The sequence below is a fragment of the Pipistrellus kuhlii genome, unplaced genomic scaffold (assembly GCF_014108245.1).
Source record: "Pipistrellus kuhlii isolate mPipKuh1 unplaced genomic scaffold, mPipKuh1.p scaffold_m20_p_15, whole genome shotgun sequence".
NCBI classification, from domain to species: Eukaryota; Metazoa; Chordata; class Mammalia; order Chiroptera; family Vespertilionidae; genus Pipistrellus; species Pipistrellus kuhlii.
Window position 1 is genome coordinate 12,634,576 of NW_023425460.1, and position 19,599 is coordinate 12,654,174.

General features: G+C 46.4%; 1 protein-coding gene and 1 non-coding gene across 2 annotated transcripts in view; one reads left to right on the plus strand and one right to left on the minus strand.

The window, feature by feature from the left end:
• Positions 1 to 598, plus strand: part of DNAJC12 (DnaJ heat shock protein family (Hsp40) member C12) — a 37,949-nt gene extending 37,351 nt beyond the window's left edge. Inside the window, exon 7 of the mRNA XM_045581818.1 lies at positions 45 to 598. Coding sequence (XP_045437774.1) covers positions 45 to 139 — 95 coding nt within the window. The 3' untranslated portion in view covers positions 140 to 598. The remainder of the gene's footprint in view (positions 1 to 44) is intronic.
• A 16,712-nt stretch (positions 599 to 17,310) lies between these two features.
• TRNAS-UGA lies at positions 17,311 to 17,392 on the minus strand. The gene has a single exon. It is a non-coding gene; the product is annotated as a tRNA-Ser (tRNA).
• Positions 17,393 to 19,599: the final 2,207 nt, after the last annotated feature.

Sequence of the window (19,599 nt, forward strand, 5' to 3'; positions counted from 1 at the left end):
TTGTTCCCATCTCTGATTTTAAAAATCTCTTCTCTCCTTCAAAGGTTCTTCAGATGTGAACAGTTGGCACCTTCGTTTCCGCTGGTCTGGGGATGCTCCTTCAGAACTCCTGAGGAAATTCAGAAACTATGAAATATGAAATGTCCCTGCTCAGTAGGAGGGAGAGCGAGTGAGCAAGACCACCCCCTGTGCTGCCAACACACAGTCTTCGCTCAGATCTTTAAAATGTCATGTTTATATGTCATGCTTGTGAATCGCTGAGTACTAATTGATTCCTCCACCCTTGCACCCATTCTCACAATGTTTTTTAAAATGAGAGAAATTTCAGAAGACACATTTCTTTTAATATTAGAACAAATTAAGCCTCTTAGATCCAGAGTGGATTGTATAATATTATGTGTGTTTTCCTGTAAATATTATTTAGAGAAATCCATTTTTAAATCAATCTCTGTATTTAAGTATTTCATCCATATATGATGATCTCTATTAGTACTGGGTGTACAAGAAATGTTTTCTGATTCTGGACTTAAATTGAAATGTGAAACTAGATACTATTCTAAACCACATAGAATAAAATAAATAATTTCCCCAAAATTCATAATGAATATATAATTCAGCTGTTTTTTTGAAAATAATCTGAATAGGTATTTCTACTTTAATTTCAATAATTGTAAACTTAAAAGGTTATTGATTTGAGGAAACATATTCCTACCAGATTTCTTTTGTTATATAGCAAGTGATCAGAAATTTATTTTCTTACAGTTTGAAGACTAGAAGCCCAAGATCAAGGTTTGATTTCTTCTGAGTCCTCTCTCTTTGGTTTCCAGGAGGCTGCTTTTTCACTGTGTCCTCACATGACCTTTCTCTGTGCATGTGTATTCCTGGTGTTTCTACTTCTTGTAAGGACATTGGTCATATTGGATAAGGGCCCCAACCTAACAGCCTTCTTTTAACTTAATCATCTCTTTAAAGACCTTATCTTTAAAAAGGTTACATTCTGGAGGTACTGGGAGTTGGGACATCAATATATGAGTTTTGGCCCTGGCTGGGTAGCTCAACTGGTTGGAGTGTCATCCCCATATGCCAAGGCTGAGGTTTTTTCTTTTTCCTTTTTTTAAACATAGTTTTATTGTTTTCAGAGAGGGAGAGGGAGAGGGAGAGGGAGAGAGAGAAACATCAATGATGAGAGAGAAACATGGATCAACTGCCTCTTGGATGCCCCTCACTGGGGATCGAGCCTGCAAACTGGGCATGTGCCCTTGACCGGAATCGAACCCAGGACCCTTTGGTCCACAGCCCAATGGTCTACACACAAAAGCAAAGTGGGCTATGGAGTGTTTTTCCATTTAACAAGTCATTAAAAGTCATCCATGCTTTAAATCCACGATGGGTGATTGGGAGATAAAAAATTAAGAATTGAAGTTTTAATTTGTTTCAGATGGATTTCCCAATTATTGACAGGAGTGAAGGCCAGCTCTTATTTACTTTTCTCTCCCATGAGACTGGCAGCCTCCAAATGAGAAATGAGAAAACTCTGCTGGAATGGGGATTTATGATGGGCCAGGCTTGTGCTAAGCACGTTATATATTTGGGCTAAGCACTTTGTGTAACTTAGTAGAAGACTTTCTTTCTTAAACACTTAACTACTCTCCTGAACTCAATGTTTAAAAAGGACTGTGCTTTGACTATACAGTTTTTCCCTTGGAATGAAAAGTAAAGGGAAAACTGAACAACTTTTCTTCAATAACTTGTTTGACCCCCCAATGTGTTCAGCACAATCACAATTGTATGTATGCGAAATAGCACATTTTCAAAGCCACTTTTTTATTTTTTAAAATATATTTTATTGATTTTTTTACAGAGAGGAAGAGAGAGGGATAGAGAGTTAGAAACATTGATGAGAGAGAAACATGGACCAGCTGCCTCCTTCACACCCCACACAGGGGACGTGCCTGCAACCAGGGTATGTGCCCTTGACCGGAATCGAACCTGGGACCTTTCAGTACTATATGTACCCATTACTATCTATAATAATAAAAGTGTAATATGCTAATTAGACTGGATGTCCTTCTGGACAACCTTCTGGACGAAGCTGGAGACACGAGGGAAGCCTGGATCCCAGGTGCCTGTTCGTGGCCAGAGGGAAGCCCAGATGCTGGGTGCCAGAGGGAAGCCGGTGCCGGCAGCTGGGGGAAGGAAGGCCTACTCTTGCATGAATTTCGTGCATCGGGCCTCTGGTTCTTACTATATCATTGCACCCCCATGTTCATAATAATAGTAAATCTTGTGATAATCAATTAAGAGAATTATGGTCTCCTTCCTTCCTCAGTCCCTTTTCCCCACTTCTCTGTCTCAGAGGCACTGATTCTTGCATATATTTCCATAGCTATGCTATGCATTACACACATAGATGTGTTTCTGTTTAGAGAGAGAGAGAGAGAGGGAGGGAGAGAGAGAGAGAGAGAGGGAGAGAGAGAGAGAGAGAGATTGACATTGACTCATGTGAGAGCGGAACTTCAATTGGCTGCTTCCTGCACTCCCACTGACCTGTATTGAACCTGAAATCCAGGCATGTGCCCGGACTGGGAATTGAAGCATCAACCTCTAGGTACACGAATGACACCTAACCCATTGAGCTCCACCAGCCAGGGCTCTGTTCTTTTCTCTCTATAAATGGTAGCATACTATTTACACAGCTGCACAGCTTTCATTTATTAAATCAATCCTGGGGATTTTCCCATTTTTACTATGCGAGCGGCACTTTATTTTTTTATTGGCTTCATGGGATTCCACTGTGTGGATGAACCAAAATATGACTTGTCCTTTATTGATGCTTTTCAAGGTTATCTACAGCTTTTATTCCTGATCACAAGAAAACACTGTAATGATTAGCTTTATACATATATTTCTTATATGGGAAGTAAACCTGGAGGATAAATAACCTAGTGCTAGAGTGGATCAAAAAGTATACACATAAGGTGACCCCAGAAATGTATACACATACTGTGAACAGTCATAAAGGCAGTGCTTATTAATAGTAAGCTATCAGCTGTTAAAAGTATATATATTTTGGGGGGACACCGTATAAATGTGCATTTGATTATTAGATTCTTAGACAAATAGATGCAGGCTTTAGAGATCTGGATTGGAAAACCCAGAAAATAGTGCTTGTTCATTGGGATACTTGCCTTTACGTTGAGTGGCTTGTTGGGTGTTTTACTTATGGAACAATTTCCCCAGCACCTCCCCTAGCCCCTGAAACCAGGGAGTGCCTGTGATATAGAGAAATAATAAAGCCAGAGTGTGCTTTTTTTTTTCTGGTACCATTCACAGACACAGGAAGAGAAAAGGGTGTTGTTTTTTCCCCTTTTCTCCTCCTTTTTTTCAGTGTTATGGCTTCTTGCCTTCTGAAATGTTGAAATACAGTTCTGAAACAATTTTGCTCTTTTACATTAAAGGGCGACTCAACAGAGCAACTATGAGGAAACCTAGGCAGAATCCACCATTTCCTAGGATCCTAAATAGTAGTTTCCAGTCCCCAGTGGCTGTATCCCAGCCTGTCAGAAATATGCCCTTTAGTGAACAGATTAGAAATGCAGCAATGACTTTGCAGATATTTCTTGTAAAGAGAGAGCTGGATAAAGGGAAGATAAGATTGTTTCCCTGCTTATGAATTTTCATATCCTTTCTGTGCCCAGATCTGATGGCGGTTACCAGATCAATCACAGCAGCAAGTGTGGATGACTAATGCAGTTATTGAAAGGGTCTTTAATTTCCTGCAGGCAAACACCATTACCCGCCATCTCCATATCACAGGCAGAGAGATGCCAGGACTCCTGGGGAGTCAGTGATGGGAGAAATTACGAAACGGATGCAATTACTGAGAAAATGATGAAATGTGTCAGGATGAGAGGCTTCAATTCCCTTCGATTTCAGGTTTTGTGATATGCATCAGTGTGGCCGTGTCTCCCACTATTATTGCTTCTCGGCTTTCTGTGTCATCTTGCCCTCACTGTGGGAGGATATTTTGCATCAGGCTGCACATTCTCATCCTGTGCCATTTCTCCCAGTGTTTTTGCTTTGCTGGTTTCTTATATTAATTAGCTGCCAAGAGGGCATGTTTCCAGAGCAGAATGCAGGTTAGGTGCATGGAGAACTAGGCCTTCCTCTGGTTCTAATCCACTGTGGGACTTAGGGAAAATCCAGTTTCTCCCAGCTGTGGCCGGAAGGAAGAATCTCCCTTTTGTAGAACACAGCGGGACCCAAGAACAGGTCTGGAGTGGCCTGGTTAGGGCCTTCAGCGGGAGCCTGCCGTTGTGGGAAGTGATGGGGAGTGTGTAGTCAGAGGTACCGTATTTTTCGGACCATAAGATGCACTTTTTTCCCCCCAGAAGTGGGGGGGGGAAAGTCCCTGCGTCTTATGGTCCAAATATAGCCTACACATATACTTTTAAAAAAAAGTTTTTTTACTTGCCCTGCTCTGTGTGGTCTCTGTGTGCTTGCCCAGCTCTAAAATGGTTCTAAATGCTGCTGTTTACAGGGTTGATTACATGTGTTTATGACTGTGATGTTGGGTTTTAATGCACATAAAATATTTTAGGACATTATTTGTTTCAGAATCTTTTTTTCTTCATTTTCCTTCTCTAAAAACTGGTGCGTCTTATGGTCCGGAGCGTCTTATGGTCCGAAAAATACGGTAGTTGTGAAGGGCTGGTGAGACAGGGAAAGCAGAGGAAGAGGATGTGTCTTTTTCTCACTCTTTCTCATAACTTCCTCTCTTAATGTTCTTTTTAAAGAAAAAGGCAGAGATAAAAGGGGAGAGATTACAATTAAGTAGGTATATTTATACACACCAGCTCTAAACACCTCAATGATCTATTTACATTCATCTGAGTCTGATGTCATGCTTGATAGCATCCCACCTCTGAAGACAATGGGGGTTTGTCCTCAGAATAAATATATTAAATATAAATAAACCATATTAAACACTTTCCTGCTTGTCAGATCATTAGGGGAGGCTCCAAGACAGGGTCTAATGATAAAAAATAACTCACACCTTTAACAGTTTTCCAAGCATTTGCTCACAAATTCTTTTTTAAAAATCCTTACCCAAGAGTATTTTTCCCCCATTGATTTCTAGAGAGAGTGAAAGGGAGGGAGGAGGGGGAGAGAGAGAAAACATTGATGCGAGAGAGACACAGGGATTGGTTGCCTCCTTCAGGGACCCCTATTGGGGCTGAGGAACCTGCAGCCGTGGTACTGGTACGTGTCCTTGGCCAGGAATTGACTCTGCGACCTTTCAGTCCGTGGGCTGACAGTCTAACCACTGAGCAAACTGGCCAGGGCATTTTTATTTTTTATTGTTCATATTGTTACAAAGGTTCCTCATTTCTTCCCCCCTCCACCAGGTTCCCACCCCACCCTCCACCCCTCCCCATCCCCCATTGTCCTCATCCATAGGTGCACAGTTTATGTTCAGTCTCTTCCTCCCTCCCTTTCCCCGATAGTAAATCCCTTTTCAGATAATAAATCAGTTACTTAGCATTTTCTCATATCAACAATACCTCCACATGCCCAATGATACACTTCACACAAAAGACATTTCCAAATAGGTCAACCAGCCTCATCCAGGCCCCACCCAAGGCACTCACAGATCAACACCCCAGCGCTATACTAACTCAACACATCCAGATCTAAGCCTTCATCACTTGATTCAGCAGACCCTCAAGTTCCCACGAAAGTTTCCAGCCATGTCTGAGAGGCAGCCGTGGGGCATGGGCAGGCGAGGAGCGAGCTGTTCCAGGCCTGGCTGCTCCGGGCCTGGCCTCTGTTGTTCTGGTTCGTTCCACAACCAGCTGCTCCGGGTCTGGTCACTGCCGCTCCCGACCTAGTTGCTCTGGACTTGGCTGCTGCTGCTCCGGGCCTGGCCGCACCCGACTCGGCTGCTCTGGGCCTGGCCGCTCCCAGCCTGGTAGCCGCTGCTCCGGGCCTGGCCGCTCCCAGCCTGGCAGCTGCTGCTCCGGGCCTTGGCCAGGGCATTTTTACATGAATGTTACTTGAACCTTCCAATTAATCTAATTTGGTTGAGAATGTGTAGTTTTGTTATATTTAAAAAACTATAAAATTAAAAGAATTATATACATTTTAAACGATTGGTTCTCAACCTGAAACCACCCGGGGAAGATGCCTGCTTCCCATGCCGGAGGTTTTGCTGTAATGGGTCTGGGTGTCCCTTCCTGCTGGGATTTGACAACTCCAGGGTAATTCTGACTTGCTTCTCAGGGTGAGGACCATGGAGGCTTCAACAAGTATAGGCTGTAGGTGAAATGGCTAATGTCTTGCTGGTTCTAACCACATACGGTGTAGGAGACCCGAGCTCTCTTTTTGATGATAAGCTATTTCTGGGGTCTTTTCTGGCCCCTCTGTCTGGTCTTATGGGAAAGTAGCCAGGGGTCTGTCCACCTTGGGGCTCGGGAACTGAGATGTAACTTGTTCTCTTTAGCCTGTCAGAGGTCGTACTGTGTGACCATGAGCCAGGTGCTGGCTGCTGTCTTCTGGGGCCTGAGGGTGATCTGGGGGTAAGGCTAGGTCTCTGAGAGGTATGTACACATGTATAGAGAGAGGGATGTGATTTCTAGAGCTAGGCTTTAAAACCAAACTTAATCAAAGTCATGAGGACCCTAGCTTTCACAAGTGGTTACAGATCCTGACTGCCCGGAGCACAGATGTGCCTTCCTCCCACCTTCCTTCTCCTCTCTCACCCTGGCCTTCCCAACTGAGGAGAAGGAAGCACCTGAGCAGATAGTGACAAGGGTTCCTCGGGTGTTCGTGGAGAGGGAGGGCGACGTGTCTCTACCAGCAGCAGCTAGCTAAAAATGCTCGTTCGTGTTCAAACAGAAAAGGGTGGCCCTGAAAAGTTTAGAAACTGAAGCTTATCCATGATGTTCCCCAGAGAATAATAAAAGAGAAATGATGAGCTGTGTGACCTTAGGCAAGTCTTTTACTTTTGCTTCTCTGAGCCCAGGTCCTCTCTCGTAATTATACCAGGAAATAAAAACAAACCCAGACTATCCTGGTTTTCATTCTCTTCTGTTCTAAATTCTAGGGGATCAGAGAGTGTATACATTAAGGCAAGGACACATCCCTGGCAAACACCCATGGTCATGTCACTCACGGTGTAATGTATGCAGGTAAGAGGGTGGCTCTGGAGACCACACCTGCCACCAGTGTCACCTTAGGCAAGTCCATTAACCTCCCATTGTCTGTTTCCTTGTCAGTAAAGTGGGATAGTAATTCCCTTGATGTAGACACAAATATTAACTACTAGAGGCCCAGTGCACTAATTCCTGCATGGGTGGAGTCAGGCCCCAATTGGGGCAGATTGGGGCTGGGCCTGTCAGAAGGAGGAGACAGTGGGAGATTGCCTGACCAGCCCACCCCGATGGGGCCCATCAGGGTCAGGCCAGCTGGGGAGAGGGGTCATGGGCGATTGGCCAGTGGGCCCCACCCTCAATTGGGGTGGGGGTGGGGGCGATTGGGGATGGAGCTGGCTGCAGGGATGGGCTGAGAGGTGGGCTGGCCAGCCCTGCGCCCAAATGGGGTGAAAGGAGATTAGAGGTAGATTTGGCTTGGGGGCTGCAGGCCGGTTGGGGTGGTAGGGGTCCACTGGGGATGGGGCCAGCCAGGGAGAAGGGTTGCAGGTGGTTGGCTGGCCAGTCTTGCTCCCTTTTGGGGTATGGGGGCAATCATGGGTGGGACCGGCCAGGGGAGAGTCTGCGGGCTCATCGGGTTGGGAGAGGCTGATCAGGGGTGGGACTGGTTGGGGGGAGGGGCCATGGAAGGTTGGTTGGCTGACCCCACCCCCTGATTGGGCAGGTTCACTGGCTGTAGTGGGCGTCATAGCAACCGGTTGTTCTGATTGTGTACAGTGTTCAGGTCAGGGGCTTTATATATATATATATATATGTTAATAGTAGCAGTTGGGAAAGAAATTCGGAGAATGACTAAAACTATTTTTTCCTCCCAACATCTTCCCATTCTCTAGAACGGTGCTCCGGCACCCAGGATCTTGTTACAAATGCAAACTACTGGCCCCACCTCGGACCTATTGGGTCTGTGAGGGTAGGGCCCAGGAACATGTTTGGCATCTCCCTGATTTATGGTAAGGTTTGAGCAGCAAGGAATCTTGCTCCCCAAAGCCCAAAGCCCAGGATCATCAACGTCACCTGGGGACTTACTAGACATGCAGAATCTCATGCCCCACTCTGGATCTGTTAAATTTTAATGCATTTTGACAAGACCCCTGGGCATTTCCATGCACACCACATCTTGAGAAACACTGCCCTAAATTAAAATTAAATTGCTGTAAGTGAAATAACAGTAGAAATACACCTCCTCAGTCACTCTTGTCCTATGTCAAGTGCTCAAAAGCCTCACAATATTCCCACCATCTTAGAAAGCTGTACTGGCGAGTGCAGATCTAGGGATAATTATTACTATTACTATTGCTGTTTTCGTAGCCACAGAGCGTCTAGATGGAGCATGGGCTGGGACAAGGGTGATGAACTCTAAAGTTTAAAGGAGTCAGGCAGGTGAGGTAAATGAATGAAGTAGGTCGGTTATAAGTGAACCGAGAGCACAAGCCCAATGGTAAGTGGCCGGTGATACTTAACTTCCATATTGGGCCTACAACAGGGAGCAGGGGGACTGTGGAAACCTGGGAAAAGCATCTTCAGGCCCAGCCAGTGGTTATCATGGAGAAAGCTAACCCAGGTGAGGCTAGACCTATTTTTTTCTTTACAAAGCTAGAAATCTAGATTTTTATGATCCTTAAATTTTGATTACTACATCAAAAAAATTTTAAATGCTGTGCTGGCCAAAGGAACATTTCTGGAAGCCTGATTTGCCCTTGGTGCTGTGACCTAAAAAAAAAAAAAAAAAAAAAAAAAAAAAAAAAATCAAGCTTGCCAAGGTCAGTTGTTTGCCTCGTGTATATCTTTCTCGCCCTTGACAGGAATCAAACCTGCGGCCCTGTGGTGTGCAGGCTGATGCTCTAACTACTGAGACCACCGGCCAGGGCTTGCTTTCTTCTGTTTCATCTTTTCCTTTCAATCTCATCTTTGCTTTCCCTTTTCTTCCCCCCCCCCGTTTATTTCTCCTCTAACACTTATTTACTTAGTCAACATCTATTGAATGTTCTCTATGTGCCACAAATTGCTTAGGGACTCAGGATACAAAGAGGCACTACCAGTGCCCCTCCCCTCAAAGAACCCACAGCTCAGGGGGAGACTCAGACATGGATACAGATACTGACACTGCCATTTCTGTTGTGCTGGGGTAGAAGCATGTCCAGAGGGAGTAAGTCACCTTTGAGGGGGCGGGCCAGGGAGGTGTTCACACATGTGCAGCTATCGGAGCGGGCTTTGGATAGATGTGTAGGGCTCTCCCGGCTGAAGGGCAGGCATAGGAGTGGGAGAGGGTATTTCAGTGGAAGGAGTAGCCTGGGGACTTGACAGCGAGTGGTGCATTTGGAAAGAAAAGTTCTCGGTGACTGGCGGATAAGGTATATAAAGATATTTACCAGACCTCCTTATTCTGTTTTTTTGTTAATATCTTTTTAAATTGATTTCAGAGAAGAAGGGAGAGGGAGAGCGAGATAGAAACATCAATGATGAGAGAGAGAACTGATCGGCACGCCCCACCTTGGGGATCACATATGGTAAAAATTCAGAGAACGAGAGAAGCCATCTGTCTGCAGCTGTTTTAACTCTCAACCCCGGGCTCCACCAGGTGCTGTCTTGTATTTCCTATTCGGGGATCGTCTCTGAGAGCATCCCTCTCCCCACTGAGGGCTGCCTTCTCATGGTGCTGACAATGGTGATGCTTTTGGCACAATGCCCAAACATGCTAACTAAAGTGCATGCCCAGAGTAGATTTTTAAAAAATATATATTTTATTGATTTTTTTTTTTTACAGAGAGGAAGGGAGAGGGATAGAGAGCTAGAAACATTATTGAGAAACATCAATCCCCGGATGTGCTTGCAACCAAGGTACATGCCCTTGACCAGAATCAAACCTCGGACCCTTCAGTTTGCAGGGTAACACTCTATCCACTGGACCAAACCGGTTAGGGCCAGAGTAGATGTGTTTACTTTTGTGTGAGTGTATGTGAAAAGTTTTGTTCAACTGGTTTCAGAGAGAAAGCAAGAAAGTGACACAGCACCGTGGCTGTTTGAGAGGACTTGAGAGAAGGACTGTGTTCAGGGAAGACGGCAGAGCTGTTGATGCACATACACCAGTGCTGCCCTGAGGTAAAATGGACCAGGAAAAGCACTTTAAACACACGCAGGGAGTGTGACATGAGATCTCTCTGCAGGAGCAATTCCAGTTCTGGATAAAGGAGAATTTCACAAAGCAAAGTCACCACGTGGAAAATGTGTAAATCTGATGTTTAGTAATTTTAGCAGAACGATACATAAAAACTTTGGCATTTTGTTCAACTAGCCTTACAAAAAGCCTTTTTTTTTTTTTTTTTTTTTTTTTTTTTACAAAAAGGTGGATTTCTAAGATTTTTTTTTCTTTTCTATTCTAACCATCTATGCTTATGTGAGTAGAATTTTTCTATTATTTTTCAAAATTATCCAAAGTAGGCTAAAAACTGATAGAAGATATGACAAGGAAATGCAAAGATTTTCTTCGCCCTCCCCCAGCAGTATGAATATACTGTCTCCTAAAGAAGGCTCTTCAAAATCTATCCTCTCAAGTCACCATTCCTCAGATGGCCACCAGATGGCAGCCTTGGGCTAATAGTAGAAGAAGGGTTTGCCCCCAGAGCATTTGCTAGTTGTGAAGTTGCAAAAAGACTCCAGGTTTGGTGGTGGTTTCTTTGCCTCTGCATCTCCACAGTGTGCTCAGCTAGTGTCCTTGTCCGTCCATCACAGAGGGGCCCGAAGAAATCTCAGCCCAGTGGAAATATCAGGGGGTACACTGTGTAAAGTAGGTGACTGTCTAATCGCTATGCTTGTACACCTGAGACTGATACCAAATAACAGTAAATGCAAAGTGTAAAAAACAAACAAACATTTTACCCCAGCAATTCTGCAAGCTGCTCTGGGCAGTTCACTGAGGGCAATGCTGTGTGGACAAGACATCCTTTGGTTCCCAAAGGACTGTTTGTGTGTGTGTGTGTGTGTGTGTGTGTGTGTGTGTGTGTGTTTTAAATCAGAAACTTTGTGGTCAGAGGTAGGATTGATGTGGAAGCTTAAAGGTATATTGTAGAAGGTCAGGAAACAGGGATTAGGAAGGTGTGACAACACTGAAAATGTCCTTAAATATCATGAAGCGATGTTATAATGAATCAAGTGTCCATGTGTTGCTGGAGGAGTGAGTGGCCAGATTTCCCAGACACGAGTGGGAGGGGCACTTCCCGAGCGCCCCGGGAGAACGAGAGGCGGGAGAAGGCTCTATCCGCATGGGGTCACATCCCTCGGGTTGTCAAGTCCCTTGTCCCTGAAGCAGCGCTGGGAGAGGGGCAGCTGTGGCTCCAGGAAAGCCCAGAGGAGGGCCAGTGTCCAGAGTGCCTGTCCCAGGCTGGACATGGGAGCAGAGCGGTGCCTTCAGTCCAGACTCAGCCCAGGGGGGTCCCCCGCGGCCCTGAGCGCAGCCCCTGCACCAGGGAGGCGACAGCCCCGTGCACAAGGGCCCAGGGAAGGCACCCCTTTGTTCAGACATTTAAATACTCAGGTTTAGCCACTTGCAGTGGCCACTAATTTGTTTATCGTTGTGACCAACAGACTGGCGCCTTCCCATGTAACCCAGATCTGACTGGGCAGGCGTCCAAACTGCCTTTGTTCTGTCCCTTCTTCCATCCACCAGCGGAGGACAGAACTGGATAGTGTAAAACCAGCAAAGTGCCGTATACTAGTCAATGGCACGCCTGTGTTATCTGGTCTCCCCTTACTCCTTTCCTGGGAAATAACAGCCAGATTATTCCAGCGAAATCAACTAGACAGGTTGTTGTGTTGGCCACGACATCTCTTGCATATAAAAAGTTGCCACACACCGACTACCCTCTCCAGCCAATTCTGCTCTTATTTGCACAATGTCTTCCACAGCGACACTCTCAGAGAATGGGCCCGGGAGGAGCCCTGACTGTACTGAGCTCTCCTCCCTATTTCCAGCCTTTTTCCGGCTTTACCATAAATATTTTCAGTACAAATTTACTTCCTGTTCCTAGGATCGAATCCAGTGTTTCAGAGTGTGGTCAGTAGATACCCCTGCATCTCAATCGTTAAATCAAGTGTGGATTCCTGGGCTCACCTCATTATCTACTGAATCAGAATCACCAGCAGTGAGGTCCAAGGGTTGTGCTTTAAAAAAAAAATTTTTTTTATTGATTTCTGAGAGGCAGGGAGAGGGAGAGAGACATTGAAATATCAATGACGAGAGAGAATCATGAGACTCATTGATTGGCTGCCTCCTACACACCCCTTACTGGGAATTGAGCCTGCAACCTGGGCATGTGGCCTGACTGGGAATTGAACCGTGACCTCCTGGTTCCTAGGTCTATGTACGCTCCACCCCTGAGCCACACCGGTTGGGCAAAAGGTTGTGTTTTTAATAAGCTCTCTTAGGCAATACTTCTAATATTTGAGAATGTTTGATACAAAAAGAACCTCCTGCAATTTGGAGCCTGGTGGGTCAAGGAAGATACTTCCTCAAACAGCTTGCCAGGTAAGGAAAGAGAGAGCAGATAAGCAACAACAATGTCTAGACCATGCCAGGTAAACATGTTTCTCAGAATCCAAGCCAGCTACCTTCAATGTCTCCCAAAGCTGAGCCACCATGTTGCCTACCAAGAATGGAAAGTAACAATGAATTAATTGCCGTTAACATTCAGGTGGCATTTAGCTTTGCACCAGCTCTTTTCAGTGCTGGAGCAGAAGAAGAAGGGGACTAGGGGCAGGTGGGTAAATCTGATACTCTAATGCAGTGTTTCCCAAACTTTTGACTTATGTGTACCCCTTCTATAATTTTCTTAATGCTGAGTACCCACGTACTCATGAGAACATAGAATTAGGCGCAGCTAAGCACGGTGCAGTGCATACCCCCAGCAAACTCTTCCCGTACCCCTGGGGGTACGAGTACCACACTTTGGGAAGCACTGCGAATGGAAAGATACACTTCCCCCAAAAGTGGACATGAAGGCCATAACCCCCAGCTTGAAGTTCATTGGCCTCTTTCCTTTGAAATTGCTTTCTTACCATCCATGACACTCAGTTGTTTTCAGTAAGGATCCTTCCAAGGGTCAATTTCAGCAGCAGCTTTGGGGACCAATAGCTGATACAGTAGAAAGTCAGGAATTCAATAGGAAATACAACTAGTCAATACCTATGGCAAAACATAGAAACTGGCAGTAATCAAAGAAACGCAAATTAAATAAAAAGGAGGAGTGTTCTTATCTAGTAAATTATCCAAGAAGAAGAAGGAGAAGGAGAAGGAGAAGGAGAAGGAGATGGAGAAGGAGAAGGAGAAGGAGAAGGAGAAGGAGAAGGAGAAGGAGAAGGAGAAGGAGAAAAAGTTGCAAGCTGTAGTCCTCAATGTAGATGAGGGTTCCGTGATCCCAGCTTTCTCACCCATCACTGCTGGCATTGCCCATGGGTGCAACTCTTTAGCAATGCAACTTGGCAATGTGTATTTAGAGCCGTGAAATTGTCCATGTACTTGGCTTTGGTATAAATTCATTCTTAGAGATACAGACGCTGAAGAAATAACATGAAATATGGAAAAGGCTTTTCTCTCAAAGATGCACATACATCACAACGTTATGTAACATCAGTATGTGGAAACAAGGAAGCAGCCCGAGTGTGCGACAGCTGCCTCATTAACTCTGGTGCAGCTGCTGTGCAGTGTCCTCTAGAGCCATCACAAGTCATTCTATGAAGACAGAGGAGCAGCAAAAGGGTTCGAAATAATTCTAGTGAAAAAAATAAAAAATATACTAGGTACTATGTTATTCCCTGGGCATCTCTCCTAGGTTTGAAACAGTCAACAACTTAACTTTTGATGTAACTGTATATTAAACCATATACATATAGAGCAGGGAGGAATGTGCCATGGCGATGAAGTTGGAATGTTAAAATGCTGGATGTGGATAATTATTTTTACTTCTCTGTTCCCCTAGTTTTATGTAAAGGAGAGTCCTGGGCATCTCTTCAACCCATTCTCTGCCCTGTCCCCGGCTGTGTTGGCTGGCTGGTTGAGTTTGGCCAAGGACGGGGGGTGGTGGTGGTGGTGGTGGTGGTGGTGGTGGCAGTGAGAAGGCAGAGGGAGGGAGAAGAGTGAGGAGGTGCAGGCCCTCCCTGCAGGGGTCCTCCAGCACGTGTGTCCCCTAAAGGAAGTCACTGCTCCTCCTCAGAACTCTCTTTGTCTGCGTTGGGTTGGAGGGGCAGGGAGGGAGGAGAGAAGGGGAAGGCGCCCAGCCCCTCTTGAGGGTGGTGGCACCCCTTGCTGCTCCTGTGGTCTCTCTACAGTCTCTCCATACCTTGGTGGTAAGCCTGCTTAGAATGGGCCTAAACTGAGTGGGCCTTCTGTTTCCTGCCGGGCTACTGACGGAAATGGTTTTAAAATTGCCTTTTAAAAATGTTAGTTTTTATTTATTTAAAAAATCCTGCCTTCATATATTCTGTATTTCTGATGCAGAAATACATCTAAAGACTGAAAACATCTAAAGACTGAAAACAATGCACCTGCAAGGTAAATCACCTGCAAGCGCGCCTCACATCTGCAATGAAGCGACTCTGAACCCACACCTTCACCCCCTCCTTTCTGGAGCTCTCACACTCAGAGCCACTAACCCCCTTGCCCTTATCATCCCAAGGCCAGGTACCGGACAGCTAGGGACAACGCCTATGCCCCATAGCCCGCTGGAATCGTTCCGACTAGCCACCCCTAGCCCTTCTCTCTCCTTCCCAAAGGAACCAAAACACTCTAGCCTGCAGTCCCCCTCCTTCCTCAGCCTGCAGGCAGACCTGGCCTGACCCTGACCCGTGCTTCCTGCTTTGACCCTGATGTGGAATGCCTGCCCCACTCCCCTTGGGAACTGTAACGCATGATCTTTCCAGTGGCAATCTTCTCCTGATCTGTTGGCCTCACCATATCTGAATAACGCCATGCTCTACAAGCAGTGTGATAATGTAATCGTTTTTACAAAGCGGACAGCACCCGCCAGAATCAGTGGGATTGCAGATGAGTCATAACTGGGAAATGGTACAGCTTGTGTGGTGGGTTTTGTTGGCAAGATGAAAAGACCTTTTTATTTCCCCAAGAGTCAAACATTCCCTCTAATGAGAAATTCTCAAATGCTGTGGTAATAATAACAGGTAATAAAGAAGAGTAAATAAAATATTGAAATATGATTATACAGCTTAGTGAGTGACAGGCTGGATGTTTTATAGAGACAGTCTTGAGAAAAAATGGTTCGACAGTTATTATTACTTTTTTTAATGAATCTTAAAAAGCAGTGGGGGAGAACAAATAATAATTTAGAAAGACATACCACTCAAAGGTAGTGCTAATACACTGTGTTAGAAATGAGTGGCCCAGGAAGCATCCGTCTGACTGCGCAGTGGTCATTTTTCAAGCCTGGATGAATGTTAACCAAAGTCAAACTGTCACAAGGAGATCTGAACCATACAGTGGCTAATTTTCATGGCAAAGGCAGGAACAGGAAAAGCTACAGATAACAGCAGCACCGAATGCCTCTGCCTGAGTTTTAGAAAGAAGTTAGTTTCTAAAACGAATCTAACCCTAGGTCAGCCTTGCAGAGGAGCTGGGACTGTGCCATGATAGACATGTAAGTGAAGAGAGTAAGGAGCCAGGGAAATTCCCTGGCAAGTGGAAGTGGGAAACGGAGACAGACAGCCAATTCAGACTGGCCCGGCCCGGCACCCTGACTCACCCACCTCCTTTAAGCATCAAGACAACGAGGTTATGATCAGCATCAAATAATCTTAACAACAAAGCGTGGGCTCTGCTGACCACAGGGACAGAGATTTGGTCAAACTAGAGACAGTGCATGAAGAACGGCAGAGCAGAAAGAGGGAAACAACCCTGCCCCCTGTTCCAATGAGAAGTGCCTACTCCCAGATTTGAGAGAAACCACTACGTGGTTAAGTCACTGGAACTGGGTTTCCCACCATGTGCAGCTCAATGTGATCCTGACTGAAAGAGAGAAGATCAGCGAGGAAACCAATGCAGTTATTTATAAGTGACTTGAACGGGAGCAGAAGAGGCTGGGGTTGGGGAGGGAGGCTGAAGATGTGAATGCGGTGGTGCATACAGTGGGATCGGGGCTGTGGGGAATGTACTGCAGGAATCACAAGGCTATCGCCAGCTGTGAGGTTTCAGGGACTCCCAAGGACGCCTGGAAAGTATGGGGCGGGAGGGGGAAGGGAAAGGTGGACGGAGAGGGAGCAGAAAGGGTTATATAGGGTCTCAAAGACTAACCCCACAATTTTCTTTTATTACTAAGAAAATACTGGGTCAATATATGATAGAAAACTAGTTCAAAAACCGTTAAGAAAATTTAAATCCCACCATCCAGAGATAAAATTACTGCTACCATTTTAGTTATTTCTTTCCAGTTCCCATCCATTCTCTCTTTTTCTCCCATTCTTGTCACATAACGGAATTGTTGAACAAAAATGTGATCATGATATGAATTGTTTTCCAAACTGTCCAACTTTTCGCACATGGCAATGCATGGGGAAGGCCTTCCCATGTCATTAACATCATGTTAGTGGCTATGTGCATAGTGTTCCATTGTGTGGCTATCATCTCGTGGTTTAGAAGTTGATCTTTCAAAAAGTTTTTATTATCTCCTATTTCACACCGCTTTTGGATGTGGTGGGGGAGCCCTTGCAGGTAATCCAGGGTTGGAAGGAGGGGAAGCATTAGCCTTGTTATCATTTTTAATGGGATGGTAGCTTGTTTAGATTGTCATAGCCCGAAAACTTCCAGCACTATTTATATTGATTTTATTTTGCGACTTCGCTGTTCACCTTGAAGAACAAGATGTTAAAACGGCTTACCGTTGAGAACAAAAGGACGATTTTTTATCTTTCAGTGTACACAGCGTATGTTTGTCGCACTGACATTTATTGGCTTTTATCTGGCACACTCGACTTTTCTGTAGGTGCTCCGTTTAGCCAGCCCGCATGGGAAATGAAACAGGAAGAGCAAGGGCTATCCTTTGAAAGCATCTTCAAAAAAAGCATTACGTGATAAGAAAAGAGAGAAGCCACCCGCTTCCGCAGCGAGCAGGGTTCGAACCTGCGCGGGGAGACCCCATTGGATTTCAAGTCCAACGCCTTAACCACTCGGCCATCGCTGCTGCACTGGCAAGGGGAGGGCAGAGACACCTTAGTATAGTAATCACTCTGCGCACGCGCGCAGACCCGGAAGTGGGCGGGGCCTGCAGCCCCCGGAGTCCCGCTGCGGCGGCGGCGGCGGCGCGGGCTGAGCGCTTTAAAGTTGCGGGAACAGCTCCGTGCACGCCGGGAACACACGGCGCCGCCGCCAGGAGTTCAGTTTAAATGAACTCTTTGCAGCGGGAGGCCTTAGGAACCCCGCCCTCCGCTCCGCTCCTACAGCCACAGCCATGTGGGGCTTCCGGTCGCCGCCCGGGCTCTTGCCTCCCCCCGCGGCCTGAGGAGGTGGAAGGGCTGTGAGGCCGCGGCCTGCCCCGCGCGGCGCTGCGGGCCGCGCTCCGGACACCGCCGGCCCGGGCCGCGCCGCCCCCGCAGCGTCTCCCGCGGCGGCGGCGTCGCCTCGAGCCCTCCTCCCCTCTTTGCGGACGGCGTGCGCCCCCTGCTGCCGGGCTTCCGCGGTGCAGCCACGTCTCCTTCCCCACGGCGACCCCTTCGCTGCCGAGGCCCCCCCCCCCCACACCTCCCAGGGAGGAAATCGGGGTCCAGTGGGGTCCCAGCCTCCCCACCCCCCCGTGATGGGGGGCTTGGCGGTGGTTTCTGAAACCGAGTTCTGCACGAGGTGTGCATTCTGTCTTTAGACGCCATCAGTTCCCTCCCCCGTAAAGTGCAGCTCCCGCATTACAACGTAAAGTGCAATTTACGTTGTTTCTTTAAAGCCCTGGGAACGGGCGGTCTGAACGCCCCCTTCCCCGCGGGGCCCGGGGGCCCGGGGACGCCGCCGCCCGCCGGCCCGGCCGGCGCCAGGGCGCACGCGCAGCGCGCCGCAGCGCGTGGGCCCCGCGGGCTGCAGGTTCTCTGTGCTGCAGGGTGACTTGGCCGCAGCCTTTCGTAGTTTGCATTTCTAAATAACCAGTTTACTTATGAGGTGCAGCCTTCATCATGTTACATGTCCTTCTGCGGTTTGGTTTGCCTTCCTGCCTTTTACCGGAGGGAGGGCTTTTCGGAGTTGTGGTTACTTTTGGCAGAAATGTCACAGCAACAGAAGATTCTTTCTTTTGGTGGAAGACGATGGATGTTTGTCTTAACTTTCCTGTCCTTCATGAATATCCACTTTGTTGCCACACAGCATGCTGGGGGCATTTTCACACACTCACACCAGCTCCCTGTGCCAGGTAGGAACATGCTCCTAAGGAACATCTCCAAGTTCCATGTAACGCGATCATGGCACGTGGGGCTTGGAGGGAATAGCTGCCTCTCCGTCCACAAAATTCCCCCTGACGAGCTGTACCCCATGCATTGAGGTGAACGGGTCCTCTGTCGGTATGGGACGCAAAGGGGTGGGCTGCAACATGCAAGGTCACATTCACCCATCAGGTGACGTTCAAGAATGCAGTTTTCCCAGGGCCATCATCACCAGCCAGGACAAGTTTGAACCGAACTTGCGGTTCTCCTTGGACGGCCGTGGTGAGGTTGCTTCCAGAAATGTCTCCAGCCTGTCTGACTGGGAGCTGGCAGGATGGCAAAAGCATAAATCAAGTCCTCTTTCTCCTCCTTAACCTCCTCCGCGCCTTCTAAGAGTTCTCTTGACCTGCTTAAAAGCTTGACAGTAATGGGAATTGATCACGGTGAAAATAGTTCAACCAAAAATTCTACTCTGTGGGATTTATTTATTTATTTTTTTAAAGCTGTTTGGGGCCCGAGAACTTAGAGGTTGTTTTTTGTTGTTGTTGTTGTTGAAGGGAAAAGAACACTGCAAAAGAAAAAAAAAAATACATTACAAGAGTCAATGTGTATTTGGTGAGAACAATTGTGATTAAAACTTCTTTGCAATTTTTCAAAAATGGAATACTGCATTTCACATTTAATTTTCAGCTCATTTGAGTGAACGTAGGCAATTAAAAAAACCAAAATGCCTTTTCCCCCTGATTTATAATGTTGTTAAAATGATCCAAGAGATCACAGTTATTGTAGATGAGATTTTTCAAAAAGTGTGAATTTCCCAGATGCGGTCTTTTACATCTCACATTGGGTCTTTAGCACTGCCATTGAATGTAGTGAGTGGCAAAGAAAAGAAAAGAAGTAAAATCCATATGTTCCCACATAATTATAATGTAAATACATTATGATTCATGACAACAATATCACAAAACATTGACTTGCATTCATGGAC